Source organism: Pelodiscus sinensis, chromosome 12 (assembly GCF_049634645.1).
Source record: "Pelodiscus sinensis isolate JC-2024 chromosome 12, ASM4963464v1, whole genome shotgun sequence".
Taxonomy (NCBI): domain Eukaryota; kingdom Metazoa; phylum Chordata; order Testudines; family Trionychidae; genus Pelodiscus; species Pelodiscus sinensis.
Window position 1 is genome coordinate 21,983,482 of NC_134722.1, and position 17,050 is coordinate 22,000,531.

The 17,050-nt window shown below is 48.3% G+C and overlaps 1 protein-coding gene across 1 annotated transcript; it reads left to right on the forward strand.

Annotated features, from left to right (window-relative positions):
• The first annotated feature begins 11,526 nt into the window (after window positions 1-11,526).
• On the forward strand, window positions 11,527-14,304 carry CEBPA (CCAAT enhancer binding protein alpha). Its single transcript, XM_006114934.4, has one exon. It carries the CDS (start codon window positions 11,817-11,819, stop codon window positions 12,786-12,788), a length of 972 nt encoding a protein of 323 aa, XP_006114996.2. The 5' UTR covers window positions 11,527-11,816; the 3' UTR covers window positions 12,789-14,304.
• Window positions 14,305-17,050: the final 2,746 nt, after the last annotated feature.

Here is a 17,050-nt window from a genome sequence, read left to right on the forward strand (position 1 = left end):
TTCCGTTGTTTGCCTTAACTTGCTGAATATAGTACAGCACACTTATTTCTTTGACCATCACCATTTGCGATGTTTGTCTGCTTTCATGCATCCACACACTTAAGAATTCAGAAAACACTGTTGGCTCTGGATTCCTTGAAATTTTTCATTACACACTGTGGTCCAAATCCTCCTTAGTTTATTCATGTTGGTAATCCCTTTAAAGTCAGTGGAATGATTTGCTTAGAGTAAAGTAAGCAGAATTTAGAGCAGCATTGAGGTTAGGATTTCAGACACAAAAAGTTATCTAACATTAATAATACTTGATTCTAGAGTGGCTAGTATCTAAACTGGTTAATACCTGATTTTATTTTAACTTGAGACAGGCCAGGGCCTGATCTTGCTGCCACTGAAGTCAGTGGGATACTCTTTATGACTTCAGTAGAAGCAGGATTAAACAATAGATGTGTTGTCTGATCTTCCTGTGATTTAAAGTCAGATCCCAGAAGCATTCTTACATGCAGTGCTTGCAAGATCAGAACTTGAAAATACCCCCATGGGAAAATGCCAACATGCTACAATAATTCAAGAAAGCATGTAAAATAAATAGAAAGCACAATGTTAAAAAATGCAATGCAATCAGATTCTTAGCCTGACTATCTTGTGAGCCTGATTCTACGGTCCTCCTCACACAGCAAAGCTCCCAGTGTAGTTAGCAGCCAGGCCCACTGCACCAGAAGAATGGTGGAAAAGGCATCCTGACTGGGGTCTTCAGTCATTTTACTGTTAATGGGAATCTGACTTTGGTCTTCTGTAACAACCCCCTCCCTGGAAAAGGGGATTGTAGTGGGTAGAGAGAGGAGAGTTTGGGCTACACATTAGGGAATATATTTTGTGACAGGACATGGCCATTATTAAGTAATTGCATGACCTTATTTTTGTAATCTTTGTGTGTTCATTCTTCCATTTGCTTGCCTATTATTGGCATGCCCACTATTTGATTGTTAATACTTTGGGACTTTCCTAGATCTCTGTGCAGTGCCTGAGGGTATAAATAATAACCCTCTGAGGGTATAAATAATAACAATAATAATGTGTTTTTGCAAATGCTGAAAAATCAGGTCCATGGTGGATATTTAAGTAATCCAGGGCTATGCTGTATTGTCTTTTTTATTTTAAGTCTCCAAGTACCTCAATAAGAAGTTGTACCTAAACCAGTAACAGGCTATTCGTTACTTCATGGGCCTTCCTAAAAATGTACAACATTAACCCATTTTTTGTAAATATGATTTTACATAACACCATTATTGTTTTGGCTTAGATTAATTCAAACCCAGTGTGCCTCTGGTAATGCAACATAAATTTTATGGTTAGCCCAGTAGTCTAAATATTGTACTAAGACAGCCAATTCAAATCTCTCTGCAGCAGACTTAATGCAAGATTATTTTGTATAACTAAATATACTAAAGTAAATAACATGAAAAGATATATTTTTTCCAAATGTTAATGCTATTTTAATATTATGTTGGAATGTTCACACATTCTGTATTATGAGCTATTTGTAACAATTATGGAGCTATTTCTCCTGTTTACATTGCAAATTAGAATTTGAGGGGAGCGGGTAATCATAAGATTCTTATGGTATCGGGGTAAACTATATGTATAATTCAGGGGACACTATTCCTTCAACTACCTAGAATTTCTAATTCAGAACTGGGGCAGTGGTGCGGGTATATTGCGGGTGCTGATGAGAGCCCTTGATCCAAACTATAAATCCTGTATCTGATGGAAACCACTTCGAGACAGGGGGCACTGCCACATCCTCAACACTCCTATTTCTGGGACCTATGATAATGTGCAGCAGACCTACAGTGAGTGAATGGCTGGCTTAAGGAGGTTGCCCCCTCCCCCTCAGCCCTGCCGCTTCCACCCCTTTTGTGCCCAAAGGAACCCACGCAGCCCCTGCTGTAGCTGCTGGTACCTGTCCTGCATCCCCAGCTCCTCTCCCATGGTTGGCCCCGGCCTAAGGCTAGCGTTCCGCCCTCCTCCCCCCACCTCCACCGAGTGCGAGTTGCCAGGCAGCAAGGCCCCAGCCTTTCCAGTCTTATGTGACCTGGCAGCCACAGGGCCTCAGCATTCCTGGCCTCAGAATACCAGTTGGGGCCAGGAAGTGCAGGCTAAGCTACTAGACTCAACTTCCAGCTGCCATCCCCAGCAACAGGCCAAAAGCAGTTTGCTGCATGCAGGTAGGAAGAGGGTCAACCCAGAGCAGAGCATGGGTGAGGCCACCCAAGTCTGTTTGGGTAGGCAATGCCTTCCCTTGCCTTCATTACCCATTGCCCATGTATAGTCCCCTCAGACTGATTTTATCCATGACACTGTCATGACATCGTGACTGTCAAGAACATTGTCAGGGAGTAACATTCTAAGCTACTTGCTTGTGGATTTATTTGTAGGTCAAATACATTTCTGATGGACTAAACTACAGGTGGCACCACAAAATGCAGCCAATCAGATAGCAAGAGTTCTAGACTTTGGACTGTTGAGAGGGAATGCTTCTGAGAATAGAATAAAACTCAGTGAGCAGGGTGTGTTTTCCTGCCTATTGCTGTTCTGCTATATTATTATTGCTAGCATGTTTGGATGCTCTTTAGAGTCCTAATTTAGCACCCACTAAAGTAAATGGGAGTCTCCCCACTTATATCAGTGGGAGCTGGATTGAGATATAGAAAAACAAGACATATTTTTTATAGATTCTATAATCCATAATGTGCCCTTAAATAAAAAGAAAAAGGATGCAATTTCCTATGGTATTTTATTTGAAAGGAAATTTATTTTAAGGTAACTCGGTTTAACTTTTCCTTTGGCCTATTTGCATAGTTCAGGCAAACCTTTGGAGGGAAATAAACAGATGCTGAGGCTGGGAGAAAAGAAGGAGAAATATTTTCAAAAGTTGCATTAGTGCAAGTGTTGGATGGTGCAGAGGTGAGCTTGTTGGCTTAGGACTTGGGACCCTGGGCTCAGTTCTCTGCTCTGTCATGAACTTCCTGTGTGACCTTGGCAGTCCACGTGTCTTTCTTTGCTTCAGCTCTCAACCTGTAAAATGGGGGATAATAGCACTTTGGGGCCTCAGAGGGATGTTGTGAAGATAAATTCATTAAAGCTTGTGAGGCAGTCAGGCATTATGGTAATGGGGCTATATAAGGAGCCAAGGGTATGTCGACACTACCACCCTAGTTCGAACTAGAGTGGTTAATGTAGTCAATTGAAGTTGCAAATGAAGCCCGGGATTTAAATATCCCGGGCTTCATTTGCATCTTGCCGGCCACCGCCATTTTTAAATCCCCGGTAGTTCGGACTCCGTGCCCGCGGCTACACGCGGCACGGAGTAGGTAGTTTGAGGAGTAACGGTAGTTCCACGAGGAGTAACGGTAGTTCAAATTAGCCTAATTTGAACTACCTACTCCGTGCCGCGTGTAGCCGCGGGCACGGAGTCCGAACTACCGGGGATTTAAAAATGACGGCGGCCGGCAAGATGCAAATGAAGCCCAGGATATTTAAATCCCGGGCTTCATTTGCAACTTTGATTGACTACATTAACCACCCTAGTTCGAACTAGGGTGGTAGTGTAGATATACCCCAAGACAGAAGGGGGAAGAGTAAGTGTAGCAAGGAGGGGGCGGAGGTAGTTGCGGGTAAGTTGTAGTAAAGGATGAAAAACAATGAATTCATTACAGGAGCGGAATAAAAGTGGGAATGGATACAGACTAGTAATAGAATTGTAAATCACAGATGAGGAACCTTTGTTCAGTCAGGGGCCATACACAAGCAAAAAATAGCCCCCCAAAAACCCACTACCCTTACCTGCTACCAAGTGAGAAGCAAGCACAGTAACAAACAAACAAAAAAACCCACCTCAGTCACACTCAACTTCCCACCGGGTAGCCAAGACTCAGGGCTTCTGGCTTGCAGCACAGAGACTTGCCATGGGCTGGATAAAATTAAGCAGAGGGGGGCGGATCCAGTCTACAGGCTAGAGGTTCCCCACCCTGTATGTAAATAATGATAGGGTGAAGTCTGTGAGATCTGTGAGAATGTAATAGAGGTTGCTGGGGAAAGAAGTAAATTGTCATATAGTTTTTCACACACCTTCACACGTTGTTTGGTTATACTGTAATTTCTTCGGAGCAGGGACTTGTCTTACTCTATGTGTGCGAAGCCGCCACACATCTTGGGCACTATTTAAATAGTAAATCAAATAAGATTTTAATAAAAGCGCTGCTGTGTAACATGAAGACCCCATGTCTCTGGCTGCTCCCCTGGCTCACTGGAAGTGTGGCTTCAACTGAGTCACATAAACAGGCATTATCTTTGACTGCGACTGCCTCTGGAATGCTCTTTTCTGCATGTCTCTGTCCCTTAGCCCTGCCTTTGGAAGGCCTATTCATCTTGCCCCTACCCATATAATCTTTCTCCTGCATACAGGAGGAGGGGAGAAGGGAGAGGTCAGACTATGCTGCCGTGGTGGCTATTAATAGTAGTGACCCCTATTTTGCTTCTTCAGATGCGGGTGGAAGATCTGAGCCCTCACAGCATAGATCTGAGCCAGTACATTTGCAATACCTTAAGAAATGAGTGTAGATTAATAGCCTTCCTATGGACTCCTGTTCTTGGTCTCTGTTATCACTTTCAAAGTCAAATGTCAGAGCGTCTAAAACAAATATTCCTAGTCACAGATATAGTTTACCCAGTTAATAAAACAAGACATTATGTACTTTGCAGGGCATCAAATCATGGTTTGCTTTTCTATAATTTGCTCAGTTAAAAAAAATCATAGGTCTGATCAGGAGAATAAAATATTGAATGTCATAGCTTAAAATATACGTCTGTATTTACACAGGGCAGGTTTTCTGGTTGGCTCATCTAAAGGTTTCTGTCAAGTCTTAAATATAATTATATTAATGAAATATGGGTGTACTGCTTTCAAATATGAAACACAGATTGACTAAGTATTTGCAGATGCATCAAGATATGGGTCAGTATTGCTTACATCTACTGCCTCATTATACAGAACTATCCGCTTCCTCCAGCTCACACACAAAATTATCATTAATGTCAACAGTAGTTGCACATGCAAACATAGGGCATTCTGGAGCCCGTTTAGTGGTGGTTACATGTCCTTGTTTAACAATGTAATAAAATAAACATATCTAATACAATTGGATCATGGACCATGGTTTGGGCTTTGTTGGCACTTTGTGTGTACTTCTGGGGCAGAATGAGAATTATTGTGCTGGCCATGCAATATGTAAAGCCGTCTGGATCCTGCGGCTATATGAACAAGTAAGTTGTTTTTTAAGTCAATGGGAGTCTGGAATATGAAATGACTGCAAGGATGAGTATAGGAAAAGAGAAGACTTCAGTTTGCTATCAAGGGGCACCTTTAAGAGCCACTAAATTCACTTTAAAAACAAAAACCAATGTATGTGTGTTCTTTAATTATTATAATCTGCTCTTTCTTTGCATTTCTCCAAAGGAGTCCCCTCCTTTCCAGCAGCAATCACAACTGATTTTTGGCTAGTTAACTGATAATATTGTTTAAAATTATAGGGCCCTTTTACTAATCATTTCTTAGACTTACAGTTATCAGAAAGCAGGATCTTACTGTAAGATGGAAGAATAGCACCCTCAAGAGTTGACAGCAGGTCTGTTCCAGAGATCAGTGATGCAATAGTGTCATCCTTCCCCTATTGGGCTGAATTCATTAACTCCTTAACACATCTGGCTAAGCGTGAGACCAATAGGGCTGGGGACTGAAATCAGCTCTTGCAAATGCACTGCTATCCCACCACAAGTTTGGAAGGAAAAATATGTATGTATACCTTCCAGAAAGGTTATCACTTGCTAGATTTCCTAGTTTATTAGTTTTCAGTGTCTTAGAAAAGTGAAGGACAAAAAAGCAGAACACAATAAGAATGATCTCATTTGTGTGAGGCTGGTGACCTAATTTTTATTATATTAAAGTCCATTTAAAGTGTAAATAGATCTAAGGAAAAACATTCTGTGCAAATCAAAGTGCCTAGTTGTAGGGACTTGTTTGTGTGATAATGATGGTTGTTAACAAGAGAATATGATCCCAAACTTTCAGCCTTTACCTTGAATTTCTTTTAAGTTGTGGGTTCAAAGCAGAACTGCAGAATTGTTACAAAATGTGAATGTGTTTTAAGTGCACTAGTAGATACTGATGTTTGATTGCAAACATTTTAGTTACACATTTATGATGCATAGTACAGCAATGACCGTTCATTTTAAATAGTTAGGGCCTATGCCTGTTGACTTTAATGGAGGATAAGGCCCTTAAAAACCTTGAGGTATAAATTAATCATCAACTGGTAGGCAGAGAAATATTTCCTCCCAAGGGGCAAAATCCTGGACTCAGACAAATAGTCTCTTTGTTGTGAATGGGATTACTTGTATAAAGCAAGCAGGATTTGGACACACAGCATAGTAATGAATAATTAGGTGCAGTATGAAAGTTTTATAATTTCATCTCAGATATCCAAGAACCAGTTTCCGTGAGAGACTAGGAAACTCAGTCTGCATTTGCCCTTCGCAGTTCCCATTAACACTAGTGGAGTAGCAGTTGTGCATGAACTGCTAGATACTATTCTTTATGGTCCATTGGCTAATTCCACTTATGACAGCATTTATGTCATACCTGGTAATTTTTAGGAACAATTATTTGTGTACCCAAAAAAACCAAGATGAATTTTACATTATTTTTTAAGTTTATATGTTTCTACATCTGCACATGAGCATCTTTCCCTGCTATAATTACTGAATCTATCATGTAGTAGGAGACTATGGTAAAAAAGAGCTATTAGAACACAGTGTTGTTACTCTTTCTAAGCACACAAGTTAGAATATTTAGACTCACAATATATAACATATCCAATATAAGTACAGTGTTAACCTCACATTCCAACTTCATTTTCCCTTCAAAACTTTCATTGTCAAATAGCAGTAACAGCATAAAATTCAGCTCTCAGCTACTTTTTGAGCCAGCAAATATGTACTATTTTAGGGCGTTATCCTATATCCTCTGTTACTGAGGGGAGGAATCCCAAAGAACTTATCAGAATTATTAAGGGAACAAGGCTCATAATAGTGAATAAGAGTTTGCAGGACTAGCTTCTTACTGAAGACTTTTGAAAAAGTCCCAATTTTTTTCTCCTAGGTAGTTTGGCAAGGAGTATCTGTTGTTTCTGGTTTCTTAGTTGAGACTAGGGAATTAAGCAGGTGGAATACAAAATGTTCCTTATAGTACAAGTATTTTAAAAATATTTTGGGAACAGGAAAAAAAATCTTTTTCAATACCCTTTCCATTTCCACATCTGTCCCTTAGCCATTTTAGACCTAGACCTGCTCCCAACAGCTCCAGTAGTTCTTAGGTTTCATCAAGGCACATTTCAAAGATGTCTGCTGGAAATGCAGGATCTATATGGGAGAGATTGCAGAGTTACACTATGCCTGGGGGAGCCCTATGTATACATGTGCTGTCTTGCAATAGAAGGAAGTAATGTACATCCTCACTCCTCTGAATTTGAGGTCTGACACTCCTATTATCTTACCAGGACTGAAGCTTTGCCAGGAAGACGCTATTGTAAGGACATACTGTCCTGTGGCAAGAAGAGAAGCCATGTTGGCTGGGAAATGCTCAGAGTCCTTACCCATTTGCAAAATACATAGTTGCATAGGGCACCCAAAGATTTGAGGGGAAAAAAAGGACCCTTCAGGGAGCTTGGCTTGTTTACCTTAACCAAAAGAAGGCTGAGGGGGGATATGATTGCACTTTTTAAATATATTAGAGGGATAAATACCAGGGAGGGAGAGGAATTATTTAAGCTTAATACCAATGTGGACACAAGAACAAATGGATATAAGCTGGCTAGTAGGAAGTTTAGACTTGAGATTAGATGAAGGTTTCTAACCATTAGAGGAGTGAGGTTCTGGAACGGCCTTCCAAGGGAAGTAGTGGGGGCAAAAGATCTATCTGGTTTCAAGATTAAACTAGATGGGTTTATGAAGGGGATGGTTTGATGAGATAACATGATCTTGGTAACTAATTGTCCATTCATTATCAGTGGGAATAGGTCAATGGAGGGATGATAGGAGTTACTATAGAGAACTTTCTGGGTGTCTGGCTGATGAGTCTTGCCCACATGCTCAGGGTTTAGCTGATCACCATATTTGGGGTCAGGAAGGAATTTTCCTCCAGGGTAGATTGGCAGAGGCCCTGGAGGTTTTTCGCTTTCCACTGTAGCATGGGGTACAGATCACAGCTAGAGGATTCTCTGCATCTTGGGGTCTTCAAAGTATTTGAAGTCTTCAATATCTGAGATATAAGTGAGAGGATTATTCTGGGAGGGGTGGGTGAGATTCTGTGGCCTGCGCTGTGCAGGGGGTCAGACTAGATGATCATAATGGTCCCTTCTGACCTTAAAGTCTATGAGTCTATAAGACCCCAAAAGTTATTAAGCAACTAAAATAAATAAAATAAAACAGCATGGCCCCTTTACGTTTGAGAGCGGAGCGGTTGAGCACTAAGACCTAGGGAAGACATTGCTTCCCCTTGCTTCAGGTCTTTTTGCCCGTGGCCATCTTGTTTTCTTGATCGAGCACTCCCTCCCCCCCCAGGTAAGCAGAGGGTCTGGAGGCGGGGTCTGCGGGCCCTGGAGGGGGCAGGGGCTGGGCCCAGTAGCCGAGTGTGTCTTAGGGTTGCCAGGTGTCTGGTATTTTCGTCTCCTGGCAGGGGAAAAAAACAGAAAATACTGGACATTTCAGGTGTCCAGCATTTTCTGAATTTTTTTACTGGACAGGAGGCAAAAATACCAAACTGTCCGGGTCAATACTGGACACCTGGCAACCCTAAGAGAGGTTCTAGTTAACTTAAAAGTAACAAGGCCTGCCAGACCTTTTAGCAGAACATGGAAGCCATGAGAGAGCCATTCAAGTGGTAGTGAAGCCATTTAACAGGCATTTTCCAACCTCACCTATATGCTGTCAGTTTCTGAATTTACTGTGTTAGTTTACAGTACCTTAATTTAAAATTTTGTTTTTAAAAAATTCATTAGTGTGTTGCTGAAGATTATAAAATTACATCTCTAAAAAATCACCATCTCATCCTCTCCCCCCCTCCCAGTTACCATCGGGCATAGGGGCATCAGTTTAACGGTACTGTGGAGGCAGGGGTGAATGTAACTCACATTTCTTATAGGTACTGTCCTATTGCACCCTGGATCCCTGCCAGCTCTTTAAATAGCTCCCTACTGGCTTTTGCCACAGCTCAGACAGTTTTTGCAGAACTGAGCACCAGGGCGCACCCACTTACTTTCACCTCTGTGCATAGGGCCCCCTAAGGGCAGCTCTGGAAATGTGTGTCCTCTCTCAAATCCATCATGGGGGGAACTGCACCCTGGTGACACCTGCTGGGCCAGCATGAAGGAAACAGCCAACTGTGGGCACAGAAAGATGCTGGGCAAATTCTAGTCTCTGCCCAGCCCTGAGCCATAGTTACCAGGCCCAGGCTAGAGGCACAGGTGCTGGGACTAGAAGCGGAGGGGGATGCTGCAGCACCCCCTGACTTGAAGTGGTTTCCATTCTTTACAGGATGTACAGTATTTCAGTGGCTCTTAGCCCCTCTTCCTTCCCCCCCAACACCCCCCCCCCCCCCGACAAATTGTCCCAGTCCCCCTGGCACGGGGCAGCCCAGAAGCTGATGGGAGGGAGACTGAGAGCTGGGTCAGGCGCGATGCAACCCGAGATTGTTGTGTTTGCATTTCGGAAATCAGCCATCCTGGTTATCTCCCGGCTGGCTGCCCATTTGGACAGATAGGGCCCGTGCCTTTATCGCCGACTGTCTATTGCGAAAGTAGGCCTGGCCGTGTCATTCGCCCCCAGGCACGGGGAAGCGCTGGGGCTGGCAAGGGGCCGGAGCTTCGGCTCCCCTCCCCATGCACACCCAGAAGACTCTCCCATGGAGGTGAGCCAGACTCCGGAGGAGCCGGTTGTGCCACTGCGTGTGCTGGAGAGACCACCCCTCAGAGCACTACTGGGGCTACTGCTTGGGTAAACTGGCTTGGAGTCAGTGGAGCGGGCCTGGTTTGGCGCATTTCTGCTTTTCCACCCAAATTCTGCCGGGCCCATAATAAATGTGACAGCTAATCAATGCCCCGGCGTAATGAAGCAGAAGGATCACAGACGTCTGGCTTGAGTGATGTTATCAGGCGTGAGACGCAGCTATGCCGCACACCGAACTTTGTACGCTGTAAAGATAACTCTGGCCCATTGCAACCCTTCTGTGCAACTCAGCCACTTTAATCCCTCCTAAGCCTTTGCCTACAGCTACAGGTCTTCTCTGCAGGCTCCTTCGCAGGGAGTTACTTGAACACGGGAGCTTTTTTGTGCCTTGCACTAAAAAAAAATCCTTTCTGAGCTGAGCCAAAGCAGGCTCCCTTGGCCAGCTGCAGTCTGCAGAGAGAAGCAGAATTTCAGCCCCTTCTTCCCTAAGGGCTCCGCCTCTAGCCAACCAGATAAGAGGCGACTGATACGGCTTTTCCACTGGGTCCTAGTGCCCGAAGGGGTGACTTTAGGTTTAACTACAGACTCTTACTCTTAGGTCTGGGACAAGTGCCTGTGTGTCACGGCCCCTGGTTAGGTATGGAGGGTACCGGGTTTGAGCCTGTAATCCGCAAGGGAGCGCATGCACTGGGGGTCGTCTCACGTGCAAACCACGCTGCTGAGAACTTGTTAAAACTCAGCTGCTTCTGAAACTCCCAGCGCACCCGCACGGTAACGGGCCGCCTAGTTCAAGGAACAACGAGTTGCTTAAAAAAGTCTCTGATACTTAGGCAAACACTGTCCAGCTGGTATGTGTAAAACAGAGGAGGGCCAGGCTCTTCACTGGATTTAATGGGTCGGTTCTGTAGAAAAGCAAAGACCCACGATCGCAGTGAATGATGGAAATGCGCTGATGTATTTTGGCCACTTTGCTTCTTTCCCTCCTGAGCTCAGAAGGCGGGGCTCAGAGTACCTGGGACTGCCACACACGTGCCACGGGGCTTCTGAGCAATGCAACCAGATGCTTAACTTTCCCAGAAGGTTTAGACCCGGCATTCTTCTCCCGCCTGGTTATTTCCAAGTCTTTGGAAGGGAGAGGGTGGGGGAACACTTGTTGCATTCTGCCACTTGCATACTCCGTCCGAGCTTGCTGCCCACCCGGTTGCAGGGGAGAAAATGATTCCTTCTCGTTGTCAGCATTGCATACTAATACCGCGCTCCAATACGCTGGCTGGACCCTGAGCTGTGCTTATCTCTGCCTAGTGGCTTGTCACTGTAACAACGTGAGGAAGTCTGGGACGTGTCCCGCGGGCGCTAAGACCCAGCAAAATTGGCAGAGTGGCGTTGTGGTCAAAGGTTCCCAGCAGGAGATTGGACACTAGAGGGCGATCCCCAGCCCTGCCGGGAGTGTATATATAGCAGGCATAAGCTCCAGCCAAGCTATTAGTAAGTGACGGGTAGGAGGGAGGAACTCGGACACGCCGGTGGGAGGGATCGCTGAGTGCAGGGGAAGAAGTAGCACAAGTTGATTCGAGTGAGAGGGGAAGTCTGAGCGGCTCGCAGCTTACCCCCCCGATAGGCACAGCCGCGGGGGCTGTTTGGTGCCAGGACGTCCCGAGGCTCCGAGAGCTTCATCCAGCCGCCTGGGTCCACTTCGCCCTCTCCGAACCCTGGATTCCAGGTGCCGTTCACCATGCCTGGTAGAGTTTAGCTACTCCATGGAGCAAGCCAACTTCTACGAGGTCGAGCCCCGGCCGCCGATGAGCAGCAGCAGCCACCTCCAGACGCCCCAGCCCGGCAGCGCCTACAGCTACAGAGAAGCTCCCTCGGCGGCGACACCTGCTGCGGGAGGAGCGGAGCTGAGCGACATCTGCGAGAACGAGAATTCCATCGACATCAGCGCCTACATCGACCCGGCCGCCTTCAACGACGAGTTCCTGGCCGACCTCTTCCAGCACAGCAAGCAGCAGGAGAAAGCCAAAGCCGTCCTGGCCGGGGACTTCGACTTCCACAGCATGCCCGGGGCCGGCGCGGCCGCCTTGGGGCAGGAGCACCAGACGCCGCCGCAGCACCACCACCAGCAGTCGCTCTTCAGCTGCATGGCCAGCTACACGGACAGCAAGCTGGACCCCCTGTACGAGCGCATCGCTGTCCCCGGCTTGCGGCCCCTGGTGATTAAGCAGGAGCCCAGGGAAGAGGCGGAGTGCAAGCAGACGGCTCTGGCTTCCCTGTACCCTCACCTCCCCCAGCAGCAGCACCCGTCCCATCTCCAGTACCAGATCGCCCACTGCGCGCAGACCACCATGCACCTCCAGCCCGGGCACCCCACGCCGCCCCCCACCCCCGTGCCCAGCCCTCACCACCCGCACCACCCGAACAGCCTGCCCGCCGCCGGCTCCCTCAAGATGCTTCCCGGGGATCATCGGGGCAAAACGAAAAAGTCCGTGGACAAGAACAGCAGCGAGTACCGGGTGCGCCGGGAGCGCAACAACATCGCGGTGCGCAAGAGCCGGGACAAGGCCAAGCAGCGCAACGCGGAGACGCAGCAGAAGGTGATGGAACTCACCAGTGACAATGACCGGCTGCGCAAGCGGGTGGAGCAGCTCACCAGGGAGCTGGAGACACTCAGGGGCATCTTCAGACAGCTGCCCGAGAGCTCCTTGGTCAAGGCCATGGGCAACTGCGCGTGAGACGCCCTGGCCTCGCCTCCCGCGCCTCTCCAAACCCGCCCGGCCTTTTGCCAACTCTCGGGGCCCTATTCAGATCCCTGCGGGGGTCGAGAGCAGCGGCTCTCCTGGGGGGAGTTTGGCTTTTAATTCTGAATGACAAATAAAAGAATCCAGGCAGCTGTAGTATGACACGGTCCGTGCCTTAGGAACGACACGAATAAGCTGAAAAGATTGTGCTTTGCAACGAACCAGAACGCGCCCACGTGGCTACAGGGTAGCGACCCCCCACGCTGTGCCTTACAAGTTGGGTTCCAAAGCTCTGTGGGCTGTTTCCGTCAGCCCGACAGGGGCGTGAGCAGACGGGTAGGGGTCGTGCGCTCTTGGTGGGTTTGGGGCTTAATTGGTCCTGGCTGGGGAGAGGTGTATGTCTTCCTCCCTGGGGAGTGATGGGGGGGGGCGTGGGTGAGACATTACTTGGGAGACAATATACCTGCTGTGTTAGGTGTCAGGGAAAGCCGAGTGCAAGCAAGACTCCGCCCCTGGTGCCTTCAGATGAGTCTCTTGTTAGGTGAAGGCAAGGTTTGCTGGACCGTGGGGGCAACGCATAGATTGCCCCTCCCCCTCAGTGTTAGAGGGGACCCCAAGACTGAAAGGGAACAGCACCTAGCTAAGGAGTCCTTCATTTTCTCCTTCAACCAAAACGAAGAGCAGCAATGCCTGTACTGTATGTCGTGACATGGCGAAGCACATACCAATACATGCCTATCGATGCGGGTATTCACTACGAACTTTCAATGTATTTTGCTTTCTTCGAGGGATATTAAGCACCTCACCGAACCTGTCTTCTCTCTCCAAGCTGTGCCTCATGTAATGTGATGCCTTTCTGTGTATAGTGGCCACAGTTTATTGTATTGTATTGCTTCCATCTTTGCCATCACAATTTCCTTATCTGGTGGCAGAGAGATAACCCTTATGTTGCAGCATTTTTGGTTATAGCTTCCTGAGGGGGCAAGCTGCCTCCTAATAACCCTAAAGTCTGCACCTCCTGGGTGCCTGGGATTTGATTACCTTGGAAGGGAGGGCTAGGTCACATCCACTCTCTGGGTTTTCTTCCCCCTTGGGGGAAAGAAGATGCTGCTAGTTAACTGCAGCTGTGTAGATTCTTTGGATCCTCCCAAGGGAGAAGGAAACAGCAACCAATTCCCCCTGCTAGCCAGCACTTTTAACCAGCCGGTGCTTTTCTTTATAATGTGTGTATGAATTTCTCATATGAGTAATTGGAGAAAAGTGCAAGGTGAAGGAAAGTTAATGTTTGCAAGTGTGAGATCTGGAAAGCTATGTTGCTTGCATGGGTGTGTGTGTGTGCGCGTGTGTGCTTGTAGGTATGTGTGTGTGTGTATAGATATCTATAGCGATATCTTTCTAATCATCTCTATACACACATACCATGGTGAATTATGAATTGAAAAAAATCCTGCATATAAAGTTTGTCAATTCTGGTTACATTCATAAATAAACAATATATATTCTACCATAATTATCTCCTTGTTTTTTCCTCCCCCCCCCCCTCCCGGGGGCTGCACCTGAAGCAAAATGTTTCCCTTCTACTGAAATATGAATCTGTTCCCCTCTCCTCCTTCCACGTGCACCCTGCTATGCATGGTAATTTGAATGTATACCTTGCACTTATAATAACCATTTAGCTCCAGAGAAATAAATACATTTATTTCACGTGGGTGGCAGTGTAATCGCTGATTACGATTTAAAATGTGCATTAATCACTCCCAGATCTGGTCGTTTTAATTTTGTGTAGTGAGTGATATACACTTTTTTTAAACAAAACGATGTCCAAACTGTAATGGGTCTATTACAGCGGGCCACTGTGGTCACCCCTTCTCATATGCTTAACACTTTAAATTACTGTGCTGAAGAACATAAGAAAACCAGTTGCCATTGTTGTAAGAGCAGTACTACTTCTGATTATTTTTTCCCTAGCAAAGCAAAATGACCTGCCCCGTTGGGATGCCTTGCCACTGAACTGACAGCTCTTGTGGGTTAGTAACAGTTGAGGATCTGGGGGTATTTCTCCTGCTTCGTTCAAAACAACCATATTAAAGGCGTTCTGTTCTGCCCGGAGAAAACTGGTATATTTGGTGCATGGGTGGGAGAACCATGGGTGGGATTTAAAAGCACTTCTTTGCTGGTTGTCACCCCGTGCCCCTCTTCAGCAGCGAGTCTGGAGTTCCTAGGGAGACAGGCCTGGGCTCTAGTCAGATCTAGTTGCGTGCTCAAAGACAACCATTTAAGAAATGCAAAAACATACGGGTCCGAGTGCAGCTCCAACCTGCACAGCCTGGGTAATTCCTCCTGCCTGTGTCCTTTGACCTCTATGGGTTCGCTAAAAATAACCTTGAAACCGGGGCCTGAGATGTGGCCAGTGTGGAGAGGCTGCAGAATGAGGCAGCGAGGTGGCGGGGCCCGCTCAGGAGAACTCGCAACGCTCGGTGACCCAGAATGGCCCCTGGAGATACGTGGGCCGGGGAGAGGACAGCAATGGGGACACTTAAGTTTCACCAAATGGGCAGGCTCGCTCCCGCCCGTCCCTTCTTTCCTCCGCACCTGGAGGGCTCGGCCCTGCTAACCCAGGCGCTTTGCGCGAGCAGGATCGGGGCCGGGGGTATTCGGAGGGCGAGTTGTTCGTCAGCGTCTACGCGCCACAGGCCTGGTCCTCGCGTCACACGGGGACAGCGCGGCCCGGCTGCCAGAGGGGAGTGAGTTTGCCCCCAGATGCCCTTGCGGGCGGGTGAGACAAAGTCCACCCCCGAGCCCGTCAGAGACTTCGTGGTGCCTGGACACCGACCTGCGGGGCAGGAAGAGCTCGCCGGGCCGCCTCCCCCCTTTTGATTCTGGGAAGCGGGGGAGGGAGCGTGGCCCCATGTTACAACCTCGCAGCTACTGCAGCGGTTCCGCCCGGCAGGGCTGCTTCGAAGGGGCAGAGCTCGCATGGAAGAGGCTCGCGGGGCGCCTGCACCTGAGAGATGGAGGCGCGCAGGGGGCCCGCCCAGCTGGGAGCCTGCAAGAAAAGCCGGGTCCCCGCGCACCAGCCAGTCCAGCTCAGCGCCGGGGGGCGGGGGGGGGGGGGAATCCTGCAGTCTCCAGCCCCGCGCCAGCTCGTTCCCGCGCAGAGTCGCCCGGAACAGACCGACCGCGGGAGGCTCCGGCGGGTCCCGGCGTAGGACCAGAGCCAAGTCCCCGGCACGGCTCCAATAGGCGGCGCGCGCTCCGCTCCCCCTGGGCCGAGACACACTTTGCCGGGCCGGTCCCGCTGTGCGCAGGCCCAGGCCCTGCCCGAGGAGGGGGTGGCGGCCGCGCCTTTTGGTGATAGGGCCCAGCGCCCCCGCGCCTAGTCTGGGGTGCGCTCTGCCGCCCCCTCCTTGCTCCGGGCGCCAGGGTGGGGGTGTCCCTGGCACTTTGCTGCGGGAGAGGGGAGGGCGAGCTGCTGCCAGTGGCGCCGGGGACAGGTGCAGGGGGGTGTGGCCTTGCGCGGCTCTCTGCGGGGGAGAGCAGAGCAGGGACCCTCCGCTCAGGGCCGCATGTCCCCGGCCCAGACTGCGCACCGAGCGGAGGGGGAAGCCGATGATGGTTGCCCGGGACATGGAGCTTTCATTGACCCCTCCCCCGCCCCTTAATCTGCCCCCTTGTCGTTAAAAAGCAGCAGGCGAGGCGATCTCCCCTCCCGCCGCAGCCACGTACAGAGGCAGGAGCACGCGCAGCCCCCACGCGAGGTGCGGCCAGCACATCTGCACGCGGTGCCCCGTGCTCCGCTCCCCCACGCGGCGACCGGGTCAGCAGAGCTGGGCGAAGGGGATACAGAAATGTGCCGCTGGTGCTGCTTGTCCCGACGTGAAGAAGAGAAGGGGAGTGAGAAAGTTTGGATCAAGGAAGGGAGCGAGGCGATGGGCTTGTGTTGGGGGCTCTCCTGCCATTGGGAGGCCGTTCTACAATACCGGCTGGGGGCGGGCAGAAAGGAACCCACTCCCAGGAAAATAAAAAACAAAACAAACAAAACCTCTTCAGCTCAGGAAAAACGTGTCACAAGCTTTAAATCTGTCAAAAATCGACCTGCCTTTGCAGGAAATGAGGTAAAAATCAGAGTATCAGAATAAAGTACCCCAAAGCACATCCAAAATGTTAATTCTGTGCAATGCTGTAAATTGAAATACCTAAAATTCAATAAACCCTTATGACTTCAAAATACTAAACTTCTGGAAATAAGGAGTGTT

Coding starts and splice junctions, on each gene's coding strand:
- CEBPA (XM_006114934.4), top strand. CDS start 11,817: ATGGAGCAAGCCAACTTCTACGAGGTCGAGCCCCGGCCGCCGATGAGC.